The 13184-nt window shown below is 47.1% G+C and overlaps 1 protein-coding gene across 1 annotated transcript in view; it reads right to left on the bottom strand.

The window, feature by feature from the left end:
* Positions 1–13184, bottom strand: part of LOC125305730 (CUB and sushi domain-containing protein 3-like) — a gene marked incomplete at its 5' end in the record, with an annotated part of 171404 nt that overhangs the window by 130088 nt on the left and 28132 nt on the right. The window contains 8 exon segments of the mRNA XM_048260650.1: positions 2091–2306; positions 3496–3612; positions 6080–6268; positions 7047–7234; positions 9063–9201; positions 9820–10014; positions 11648–11974; positions 13157–13184. The exon segment at positions 13157–13184 is cut by the window's right edge and continues 155 nt beyond it. Coding sequence (XP_048116607.1) covers positions 2091–2306; positions 3496–3612; positions 6080–6268; positions 7047–7234; positions 9063–9201; positions 9820–10014; positions 11648–11974; positions 13157–13184 — 1399 coding nt within the window.

Genomic DNA, 13184 nt, shown 5'->3' on the forward strand with positions numbered 1-13184 from the left:
CAACGCGGAGTGTTGAAACGGGCAGTGGCCATGACGGCATACACATCATCCCAAATCTGTCAGACACACTAGAATTACACATAGCCATTACACAGCTGAAATCCCCACGCTGGTGGTGGCCATAATCGCGTCGCGGAGTGTGAAACGAATGACGCTACATAGCCAAAGCTCAGAGGGCAAACCGTGAGGCCCCGCGTAGCCTGAGGCGCCGATTATGGCAACACCAAGCCAAATCGATTACATATATTGTTTTCCAAATTTTTGGCCCATTTAATGCGTGCGGCTGATGAGAAAACATTTGAGCATTGTGCAACAACAGCTGGGGCTTGAAACGAGTTGCCCATGGCAGCGACGCCTTTGTCGCTACATTTCAAGGCCTTTCTGATGTTGATATTCAGGAGCTCTCTCTCTCTCTCTCCTCTCTCTCTCTTGCTCTCTCTCCCTCTCTCTCCCTCTCTCTCATGCTCTCTCTCTCTCTATCCTGTGGATAAATGGTCATTGAATATGCATTATCTGGGTAGGCCATGCAGCTGTTTCTCTGTAGCCTGCTGCCCTAAACATGATTTTTTCTCTCACTCTCTCACTCTCTGCTCTCTATTTATCTATCTCTCCATCTATGCCAGCACACCAACTGCTCTGTAGCGTTATATTTCCAAGATGATTTCAGCTAATCACAGTCCTGCTCACAGCTCCTGTTCCCCCTCCCCATAAACCACACACAGACTGCATGAGTTGGATTGTTTCTCTCACTCCCTCTCTCTTTGTCTCTCACTCTTTCTCTCTCTCTCTCTCTCTCTCATCTCTATCTATCTGTCTGTCTTTCCTCAGCGACGGGGACAGTAGCATTGCTCCGACTGCACTGTGACACATATTTACTAGATGATTTCAGCTAATCACGGTTGTGCTCACGGCCAGGGGAGAGACAGTGCAGGGGTAAGGAAGCCTGATTTTCATCTAAATTATCTTAATAAAATCAAGGGATTTTAGGGTGTCTCTCTGTTCCCTCCCAATCACCAGGGTGTGCAGAGGGGCCATCCTTAGGACCCCCTTCTCCTGCCTTATGCACTGCTGATTATGGCCCAACATGTACAGGCCTGTCAATCTCCAACGTGTTTAATATCTGGCAAGGGGGATGAGAATAGTTTTAATCAGCAATCCATATTATGTAAATTTCAAAGCCATAGCCCCTGATTATTTCATGGGTATTCATTGGATCCAACCGCATAATGAATGTAGACTCTCTCTTGGCAAACAAAAAAGATGATAAAAAAGAGGGATAAAACACTAGGTGGGCTCCCACATATCTCTCTCTCTCTCTCACACTCTCTCTATTCAGTTCAATTTAAGAAAGCTTTATTGGCATGAACGTTTCAGTAACATTATTGCCAAAGCTAAATTCCATATACATATGGACAAATATGCTTAAGAGAATTGGGAAATTAGGTAAGACTATCTCTCTCTCTCTCCCTCTCTCTCTCCTTCTCCCTCCTTCGCTCTCTCTCCCTCTTTCTCTCCTTCTCCCTCCTTCCCTCTCTCTCTCTCTCTTTCTCTCTTCCTCCCTTCTCCTCTCTTCCTCTTCGTGTTCCTTGTCTTCCTCCTGCTCATCCTTGTACAATCATGGTTTCTACTGTACTCGCTGGGCTGCTTCATAGGGGGCAACAAGAAAGGGGTCTAAAAACGGTGCAATTACCCAGCAAAAAGGTGCCTCTGTGGCGCTTGGAGCAGCTGGAGCCGGGGAGGAGCGTGAACATCGAAGGAAAGACGCTTATAGGCCCCTCCCAGCCCCAGCCTGTTTCATTAGTGAAGCAGCACCTGCAGGGCAGGCGGCGCCATGCGGGGGACGACGGAAACTCCACCTCGGCTCGCCAGGCTGCTTGTTTTCTGCCTGTCGTACCTTCTTTTCACGGCTCGGATCGATTCTCAATGGACAAGAACGGGGCTGATGAAAGATGGCCACAATGTAGCCGGTGACTTTGTCAGAGTGTGGTTATGAGTTGTGTGTCAGTGCGTGTGTGTGTGTGTGTGTGTGTGTGTGTGTGCGTGTGTGTGTGTGTGTGTATGTGTGTCTGGACATGTCCTCCTTCTCACACCTGAGAAAGAGATGTTGAAGCCCTGGAACGATATGGAGAAGTCGGAGATGAAGCGTAGCTGCGCCCTGAAGTTGCCGTAAAGGCCGGCGTTGATGGATGGGGGGCGCTGGGAGCCGGTGAGGCGAGCCAGGGGTTGGGCGAAGCTCCCGTTCTCCGTCAGCAGCAGGTAGTCGTGGTGGTCCTCCAGATGAAAGGTGTGGAACGTGAACTGCACCCCTGGGACCAAACAAGAGCCATAAATTACAACCTGCTAGACCTAGACCTACCTACAGTAACAGTGAAAGTCAGTGTTTTATGACTGCTTTTCCTAACCATAGTCCTTTAAAGAGGACTATTTTATATTATATTATATTATATTATATTATATTATATTATATTATAGTATATTATATTATATTATGGTACAAGTGAGATTGGGATTGGTAATGGATATCCGCACTTATGCCCAATTCGAAATTAATAAAGCGTTCGCCATGATTTAACTGTTGTATTTTATATCATATTGTATTATTTAAATGTAGAGCATATCTAAAGGTTTTCTCTAGTGAAGCATATTATAAATACCATTCAATGTCCTCTCTAATATTAGCTTTACCTTTCAGCTAATAAAGCAGAAAAGGAGCCCGGCCTAACCGCTGCTTCCGACGGCCCATGTGAATGTGTGTGTGTGTGTGTGTGTGTGTGTGTGTGTGTGTGTGTGGCTTTAGCAGGCATGTCCAGGGCCCTGAGGGCCACTCCACTGCTCCTGAAGGGAGTCACACTTAACGGCTAGCCCAGATGGGCTGAGTATGTGCACTCAGTGCAAGAGTGTTCGCCCAAAAACCATGAAAGCTAATGTAGCTAACGCTAAAGGCTCCTTTAAAAACCACTACCCAATCACTATAAAATCAAAACCATAAAATACATAACACGTGGTTCCATCATTATATTCAGTATGGATACTCAGATATGTTTTCTTTAATATGCAATTTTAAAGAAATTAAAATAAGCAATTAAGTAGACACAATATCGCACCCCATTGCAAGTATCAGGACCAAAGCCCTACTGCTTTCCCCTTCCTCTAAAATGTGAGCAAATGCATGGCTATTTCCAAAAAGACACTTTAAAAAATCACAATTAAGCCAGCCAGGAAAGTATAAGTCTGTTTCATTTAAATAAAATATAATAATAAATAAATATACTGCATTGTTGCCATTTTTAAATTACATTACATATGACTCTGACATGTATTTATCCTAAATTTAATTTCATCTGAAAAGAAATGGCAGAGGAATTAAGCTCCCTCTTGAGGGAAGCTTTCGGAGGATTCTCCCTCTTGCCCATTGCTGATGTGTGTCAGTATAAGCTGCTGAGCTCAGCAGGGGAGCGGATGTGAGTCCGGGGCACGTGGCGCTCGGGTGTTTACCTTTTCCGTGACTGACCTCCACCGTCCAGGTGCAGTTTAATGAGTTGGGATAGAGCTCGGGGAACCCAGGGGACAGAATGATGCCTTCGGGTCCCTGAATGTCACCCCCGCACAGCGCTGAAACAGGACAAGAGACGTTTTTTTTTTTTTTTTCAGACGTTAACAAACACCGGGCGAAGCGCCCTCCTCAGGGGAAACCTGGCACCTCGGACACTGGACTTAATCTCACCCCGTTTAGAACGTGCCGGAACATATGTAGATGTTTGATAAGGGATTGAGGAATAGGGGCCGAGAAGAAGGAGAAGAAGAGACTAACCTTCAAAAAGAGGGAACGGAGGAAAATAATATCATGTAAAGGTTAATGAGAGGAAGATGGCATTGTTCGCCCCCTGGTCCATTTTCCTCGAGTTGTCATCGTCTCGAAAATAAAAAGGTCACTGTCAGAGAAAGGCCAGGATTTCATAAATACCCGACCGAGTCCCGCCACCAACAACCTGCGTTCACTCCGCCAGCCAAGATTCTCGTGCTGAGGAGACATTTTAAACGATGTGCTTCGGTTAAACTGGCCCCAACGACACCTACACCCGACACAAACAGAACAGCTGAGTAAGACGAAAGGGGAAACGATACGAGTGTAAAAATAACCAGCTTTCTTTTCCTTTCCTCTCCTGCCTCCCTCCTCTCTTTTCCAGAGGATTTGAGCTCAGCAGGCGCAGACAGCAGTTTGAGAAGTACTGGATGCCATGCCAGGCTCTCCGCTATCCTGCAAGGGGTCTGTGCTGTCTTGCGGCGCCGCAGCTGCCCTGGACTCCCCGACAAACTATCCACCCCACACACACACACACACACACACACACACACACACACACACACACACACACAGACACACACACACACACACACACACACACACACACACACACAGACATAGACACAGACACAGACACACACAGATACACAGACACACACACACACACACACACACACACACACACACACACACACACACACAGACATAGACACAGACACAGACACACACAGATACACACAGACACACACACACTCACACACATACACATACACATACATACACATACACATACACATACACACACACACAGACACACACACAGACACACACAGACACACACACAGACACACACACATACACACAGACACACACACATACACATAGACATAGACATAGACATACACACACACACAGACACACACACACATACTGTAGACAGACACACACACAAACAAGCATGCTACAACCCCGCCCGCCCCAGGCTATATACCCTCCAAAAAGAATAACACTCTCCTCCAAAACATTATGGCAAATATTTTATTAATGCCTCCCTAGTTTGTGTTAAGTCATTAAACCTAAATAATACTTTTTGATGCCGGACTCGAATTTGCAAGGGAAATGGCAAACCAGGCAGTTAGTATGTGGACTGCTGCACCCCTTCAGGGCAGAGGAGCGCGGCAAAAGGGACAGCACTAGGACCGGAGGGGATGCTGCTGCCGTTACTGACTTCCTTTAATTCTCACACTCAATATGCATGGCTGTAGGCAATGGAGGGAGAAGCTACGGGTGTGTCGCCATGCTTATGGGCATTCCTCTGGACAAAACTGACCTGAACGTGAAGTCAACACTCGGGGAAAGTGTGAAAACAGAATGAATAAAAGATTACTGATTATTTCTAATTTGCTGAAATTCATGTCCGCTCCATAGCATATCAATGTGAAAGGATCAAAGAGCAGAAGGTGTTTGAGGACACTTCTTAACGTGTCTGGGCTTAACTTTTCTTAGTTGTAGCTGTTTTTCTCTGTGACTGAAGCAAGCGGCGCGTAAGTAAACATGATCGCTTGAGAGCAAAGTTCTTCACAAGCAGAAAAAACGATTTGAACTATCAATCTTAATGAAGCATTTCTCGTCATAAAAATGTCTGCAACATGACAAAGCATAGGTCTCCAGAGGCGTTCAAATGTAATAAGGAAATGAATGAGGAATTATGAAACATTTCATCAGTATTTCCACTGGCTTGTTTGCTTCCTCGCTTGCTTGACTGCCAACCCACAGCCAGGATTGACTGACTGATTAAACGAGTGACGGATGGATGTGCTTGTTTGACTGGACACATTACCATAGAGATGCAGGACACACACACACACACACACACACACACACACACACACACACACACACACTGCTCACACACACACCGCTCACACTCTCACACACACAGACACAGACACACTACCATAGAGATGCATGAAACACAAGGCCGAGGTGCAGCCAGCCAGCCAGCTAGACAGACAGCCAGACAGACACACACACACACACACACACACACACACACACACACACAGTACACACAGACACACTACCATAGAGATGCATGAAACACAAGGCCGAATTGGAACCAGACAGACAGACAGACACACACACACACACACACACACACACACAACACACACACACACACACACACACACACACACACACACACACACACACACACACACAGTAGGGCAATGGGCTGAGGCCAGACACACACACACACACACAGACACACACCATCACAGGAGGGCAGCGGGTGGCTCCACCAGTGGTTCTTCTCGCAGACCAGCGGCTCCTCGTGGCTCAGCCGGTAGCCCGGATCGCAGCCAAACCACACCTTGGCACCGATGGACAAGTCCTGGCCGTGGCGGATCCCGTTGACGGGGATCCCCGGGTCTAAGCAGGAGTGTCTGTCCACCGCCACAGCTGATGGACAGAGAGAGACAGAGAGGGAGAGAGAGAGAGAGAGGGAGAGAGAGGGAGAGAGAGGGGGGAGAGAGAGAGAGAGGGAGAGAGAGAGAGAGGGGAGGGGAGAGAGAGGGAGAGAGAGAGGGAGATAGAGAGAGAAAGGTTGAGAGAGAGAGGGAGAGAGAGAGAGAGGGGGAGAGAGAGGGAGAGAGAGAGAGAGAGGAGATAGAGAGAGAGAAAGGTTGAGAGAGAGGGAGAGAGAGAGGGAGGGAGAGAGAGAAAGAAACAGAGAAAGAGAGAGAGAGGGAGGGAGAGGGAGAGTGTGGAGAGGGGGGGTTATGGGACAGAGATAGCATAGATCAGGAGGAGACTATAGAAGCCTAAGGGCTGAGTGCTAAAGAGTACAGGAGGTGGGAAGCAGAGAGCACACATGACAAAATAGAGGAGGGATCGGCGGAAGAAAGTGATGTATATATCTATAGAGAGCGAGGGAATAAAAATAAATGGTAGAGAGAGAGAGAGCGATCCCCTCAGACGGCTCGTCTGATATGAGTGGGAACAAACACGATTCGAGGCTGCACACGTAACAACACGTAACAGTGAGCCTCGCTTCAAATAAAATAAAATCAAAAATGAAAACAAAATGAGAGGAGAGAATGTGAATGGGAACAGGTGACAACGAGCACAGCATGGGGCGGGTCGGCGAGCAGTGCAGCGCGGCAGCCGTGCGAGACGAGACGAGACGGGACGCGGGGCGCACCCCCGTCGGCAGCGTTTAACAATTTGCCTGTCTCACTTTCATAAAAGAGCTTGAAGCCGCTGTCGGAGCGACTGCTGTCGGTGGTGAAGAGCAGGTAGAGGAAGCTGCCGCTGCTGAACAGGAACTGGGGGACCTGCGAGCCGTTGAAGGAGCCGATTAGCGGCGAGAGCAGGTTGGGCCCGTCGTGTACCTCCAGAAAGTCGAAGCTGAGCTCCGTCTGAAATCTATCAGGGACGGGGACCAGATAAGACACAAATGGAGAGAGATGGAGGGAGGGAGAGAAGGGGATGGAGAGAGAGAGATGGAGGGAGGGAGAAGTACAGAAGAAGGGGGTACAGAAGGGAGACGGGAGGAGAGACAGGAGAGAAGGGAGGGAGGGAGGGAGGGGAGGGGGAAGGGAGGGGAGGGGGTACAGGAGAGAGGGAGGGAGGGGAGAGAGAGAGAGAGAAAGAGAGAGAGGAGAGAGAGAGAGAGAGAGAGGTAGGGGTACAGGAGATGAGGGAGGGAGAGGGAGAGAGAGAGAGAGGGAGGGGTACAGGAAAGGAGGGAGGGAGAGAGAGAGAGGGAGGGTACAGGAAAGAAGGGAGGGAGAGAGATAAAGAGAGAGAGAGAGGGAATGAGGAGTACAGAAGGGGAGGGAGGGAGAGAGAGGGTACAGGAGAGGAGGGAGGGAGAGGAGAGAGAGAGAGAGAGAGAGAGAGAGAGAGAGAGGGGTACAGGAGATGAGGAAGGAGAGGGAGAGAGAGAGAGAGAGAGAGGGAGGGTATAGGAAAGGAGGGAGGGAGAGAGAGAGATAAAGAGAGAGAGGGGGGGAATGAGGAGTATAGAAGGGAGGAACATGGAGAGAGTTAAGAGAGAAAATAGAGAGCATGAAAAGAGAGGAACAGAGAGGAGGGGGAAAAAGAGAGGGGAGGAGGGGAGAAGCCAGACGGAGAGAGTTTTAGGTAAAATAAAAGGGCACAGGCATAAAAAAGAAAGGAACAGAGAGAGGAGGAGGAGGAGGGGGAGAGAGAGAGAGAGCATGTGTGTACATCAGTATAAGAGGAAAAGAACATGTAATTGCACTGATAAACTGGCACAGTCCCTCTGTGAGACCACGTGAGCTCCAGTCTCCTGGACATGACAGTCTGGAGTCGGACTCGGCAGGAGTCCTTCCTCCATGGCTGCCCCCGCTGGAGACAAGCGTCCGACACCGTCATGTTTTATCAATCAGATCAATCTCAGCCCCGTCACAGCGTTCCCGTCCTCCGAGGCCGGACAGGAGCGACAGTGCCGCAGAACATCCCTTTACAAGAGCACACATAAAAGCCCGGGCTATCTCCACAAACACATACAACTCTGGACGTCACTTTCTTTCTTTTATTTTCTTTCTTCCTTTCTTTCTTTTTTCACTTTATTTCTTCCTTTCTTCCTTTCTTTCTTTTTTCACTTTATTTCTTCCTTTCTTTCTTTTCTTTCCTTCACAGGGAATTATATATCCTTGGGCTCTTTTATTCTCGGTGTGTTACCACACCGCTCACAGGTACTTCTTTACCTATTCACTGTGTCAACAACATACCAGGCTCATGCATATGTAATCTCACACAGAGCTCAGGCCATTATTATCCCAGCAGTGCAGTGGAAACACTGGGCCACATGCCAGAGGCATTACAATAACGCGTCATGGGCACCATGCGCCAACTAAACAAGGCCCGACTGACAGATAAATGACAAACAGTTGGAAGCTCCAACAGTATTGGCATACTTGTGTAAGAATACATGCATGTAATTTAGTGAACAATGTAGGCTACTTTGCATTTTTAACAGAAAAAAACCCACTGTAAAAGTTTGTATTTTGTATTTAAATGCACGTATAATTAAAATTTAAATATCTATTAACTGTGCTTAGTGTCTGGGGGAAGGGCAAGGCTACATATGTATTTTTTGGTATTGATTTTTGCTAATTTTTCATGTTATCTGTTACACAATAGAAGACCTGCCACTGCCCTCATCATTCTGCTGCTGTGTGTTCTCCTGTAATAAGACAGTGACTAGACGTGCCACCTGACCCACCTGTCAAAGGTGATTTTGATGGAACGCCCGGGCTCGGCTTCAATCACCCACTCACAGCTGAGCGAGTCTTTGTAGTAGCCTGGCCAGCCGGGAGACAGGATGACCCCCACTGGAGCCGAGAAATGAGCGCCGCATGGGGCTGGACGAGGCCGTGAGGGCACACAATAATGGGGGGGGGAAACACACAGTGAGCAAACCACACACGCGAGATAGAGTTGCACCATGCATTCACACACGCACACACACACACACGCACACACACGCATGCAACCACATGCACACTACCACACACACACACACACACACACACAGTTTCTCATTGGCACATCAAGCTGTGTACTGTCAATGTACTGTGCATGTGCGTCACGTCCGTGTCAAACGTCCAGCATCTCATTCCAACAGACCTAAATGAGGGGGAGGACTGAAGGCTATTATGATGCCTTGTCTCGTTAGATGTTCCTCCAACTAAGTGTCCAAGCTGGTGTGCCAATTACTGCAGCATTATCCACAGTCCCCCAGCAGTTTGACAATAATTACAGTCTCTGCAAAGTGCTGGAGAAACATGAAGCCTGAAGGGTTCTACATATCTATAAAGTAAAATCGGTTATACGTTCAAGTGAAACAATGCATCCTCAGTTGGATACGTGTGAGTGGTGGTTAAGGGAGGCTAAATTAAATAGTGCTGCACAGTGAGTAGTGTGTTAACAGTGTGATTTAGGCTCATTGGCTTAATTGTGCGGGCACTGTGAGTTGTTACCTTCACACCTCGGGATCAATCCACTCCACATCACCCTGTCCCCGTCCAGCTCACAGACGATGGTGTCGGAGCCCTGCGTCTTGATGAAGCCCTCCTCACACACCACCGAGATGGAGCTGCCCAGCTGGAAGCTATCGCCGAAGCGCCGCGCGTTCAGCGGGACCCCAGGATCTGGACACTCGTTGTGGCCAAATGCTTCGGATAGGAAGAAAGCACACACACACGCACACGCACACACACACACACACACACACACACACACACACACACAATCTGTTTGACCCCCTTTGGTCAATATATTGAATAATGTTAAAGCCAGTGAGAGAGAGAGAGCTGCATAGATAGCAAAGAAGAGAAGTCTGGAGTCTCCATGCCACCACACACACACACACACACAGATTTCTTTTTTATTTCAGGATTATTTTGAATGTGGAAAAATTGAATAACGTCTAATAAAGTGGATTAAGCTCTCTGATACCCATGGATAAATGGCTTACTCACCGCATGAAGACATATGTCCTTCCATCTGTCCTTTACACTAAAGATGGAAGTGGGGGTGGGCAGTGGGGTGGGGTGGGCAGGGGCCATCACTTAAGATTCTGGACGTCTCATTGGCTACAGTGACTCGCGCTCTCTTTTGGCCAGAGAGTAATCTGTCAATACACAGTTGCTTCCATCCACTGCATTTACTTTTATTCATTTGGCAGACACTCAAGTCTAACCTGAGGTAACCTGTGACGGCAGACATTTTGCTTGTACTGTATGCGCTTTGAGTGGAAATGAGCTCGGCCACGGCAGCAATAATCAGCAAGCATGCTCGACTCCATATTTATACACTCCTTCTTTGCAAAACGACTCAAGGCATGTTTGCATTTCAATTTGCAAGGATTCATCTTTCACAAGTGAGGCAAGGACTATTTCAATTAGGTGACATGCATAGAGTCATTCAGACATTCATAGAGTCATGATACCCAAAACTCTTAACATTTAAAAGAGTTAAAGTGCTGTTGGAGGATATTACAAATGTCATTACACTCTTTAGTTTCCCTCTTTACATTCATTAACTTTCTTTTTTTTAAAAATCCTCACATTCAGTTCTGCAAAACCAATTTCAGTCCTACCTATCTGATTTTTTTAATATTTAATTTGTTGTTGTTGGTGGTGGTTTTGGTTTACCTAATTGGCCATTCCATCACACCTAACTTTCAAAGCAAAGAGAAACTGAATCCTAAATAGACCATGACTCACAAGCACAAACTGAACCACACAAACACAAACATAAACATAAACACGTCCACTTGTCATCCATCCTCATCCACTTCAAAGCGAGAGAGAATGGAATCCTTAATGGACTACGACTGACTGACACGAAATACACAAGCTGACCACAAACACATCTCATTGATAACGCAAACACAAACCCAAACACAAACACATACAAACACAGAAACACAAACACAGAAACACAAACACAGAAACACAAACACAATCACCAACAAAAACACACAAATACAAAAACAGAAGCACGAACAAAATCACAAACAAAAACACACAAACCCAAACACAAATAAAAACACAGAAACACAAACACAAACAAAAACACACAAACACAAATACAAACACAGAAACACAAACACAATCACAAACAAAAACACACAAACCCAAACACAAACCCAAACACAAACACAGAAACACAAACACAAACACAATCACAAACGAAAACACAGAAACACAAATACAAACACAGAAGCACAAACAAAATCACAAACAAAAACACACAGAAACAAACATATCCATGTCTTGTCCATCCCCTCCCTCCCCTACTCACTGCTGTAGGTGATGTTGAAGCCTCGGCCAGACATGGAGTGGTCAGCCTGGAACTCCAGCTGCAGCACGTGGGTGCTGCTGGTCAGGTGCGAGGGCACCTCGGCGCCCGAGAAGCGGCCCAGCACCGTGGCGTTGACCGCCTCGCCGTCCTTCACCGTGAGGAAGTCGTAGGGCGGCTCCAGGTCGAAGTCGTTGAAGGCCAGGTGGATGCGGCTGCCCGGCTCGGAAATTATGAGCCACACGCAGTTCATGTTGTTCCCATAGCCTTCTGGGTAGTCGGGGGAAAGGACCGTCCCCATGGGGGCTGTGAAGTTGGATAAACAGGGAACTGCGGAAACAGACAACAAGAGGAAAGAGGGAAGCAGAAGAGGAGAAGAAACAGACAGAGTGAGGCAAAAAAGAATGGCAGAAAATAAAGGAATAGGAAGTAGAGAGAGAGAGGTGAATGCAGAAAAAGTGTAGAAGAGACAGACGGAGAGAAAAAAGGGCAGCCAAAGTGAGAGAGAGAGAGAGAGAAGCAACACAAAAAAACAACAAACAAAAAAAACACTCCACCTGTGTCTCAATGTTTGTGACACTCAAAGGGTGTTTTTTTTTTCCCCCCCGAATGTCTGAAATGGTTCCCTGACACCTCCATTGACAGCACAGGTGACACGCAGCCAGATGGCAAGAGCAACTAGATGCTTAAGGACAAAGAGAGAATGACTAATAGAAGTGGCCAAAATATTTATAATGCAACAGCTGTGCATTTGTGCACTGACAACTGTGTTGAAAAACACAACGCATAATGCTGAATACGAAATACATTCAAGTTGAAGAAAAACAAAGAACAAAAAAAGACTGCCTCCTCCTCAGTGTCTCTGCTTTTCTTCTCTCTCAGACCATTCTCCCAGGATTCGGCTTGTTAATCGCCTGTGCGGCCAATTCTCCCAACCTTGCCCAGGAGGTGTGCGGAATCCTCAAACACCGTCCTGCCAGTAATCATCTTGTTTGCCCATGAAAAGTTGCACTTTCAATTATCAGTCTGTCTCCTAATCTCGGCCACTTAACGTGTCCACACTGCACATACTGCGGTTAAAAAAATACTCCATTAGTTTGTTTAAATCACCATTTAGACTGCTGCTGAGTTTTTTTATATGTACTGTATATATAAAGCAAAGCAGGCAACTTGTCAAATGGCCACACTAATGATTTCCGCTCAGCCTATGCAGGCAGACACCTTATCTAATGGGCATCAGCAGTCTATGCCCACACAGATATGCTAACCTGCCTGCCTGTAACACATCCAGTCTGTGCAAAGACCACACACACACACACACACACACACACACACACACACACACACACACAACATGCACACACACACACACACACACACACACACACACACACACACATAAACATGCACACAAACACACACACACACACACACACACACACACACACACAGACACACACAAAGAAAGAGTAAGGAAGTGGAGAGTGGCACACACACACACCACACACTCACATATACAGATGGGAATGTTAGCGGACCA

This window comes from Alosa alosa, chromosome 13, assembly GCF_017589495.1.
Source record: "Alosa alosa isolate M-15738 ecotype Scorff River chromosome 13, AALO_Geno_1.1, whole genome shotgun sequence".
NCBI lineage: Eukaryota > Metazoa > Chordata > Actinopteri > Clupeiformes > Clupeidae > Alosa > Alosa alosa.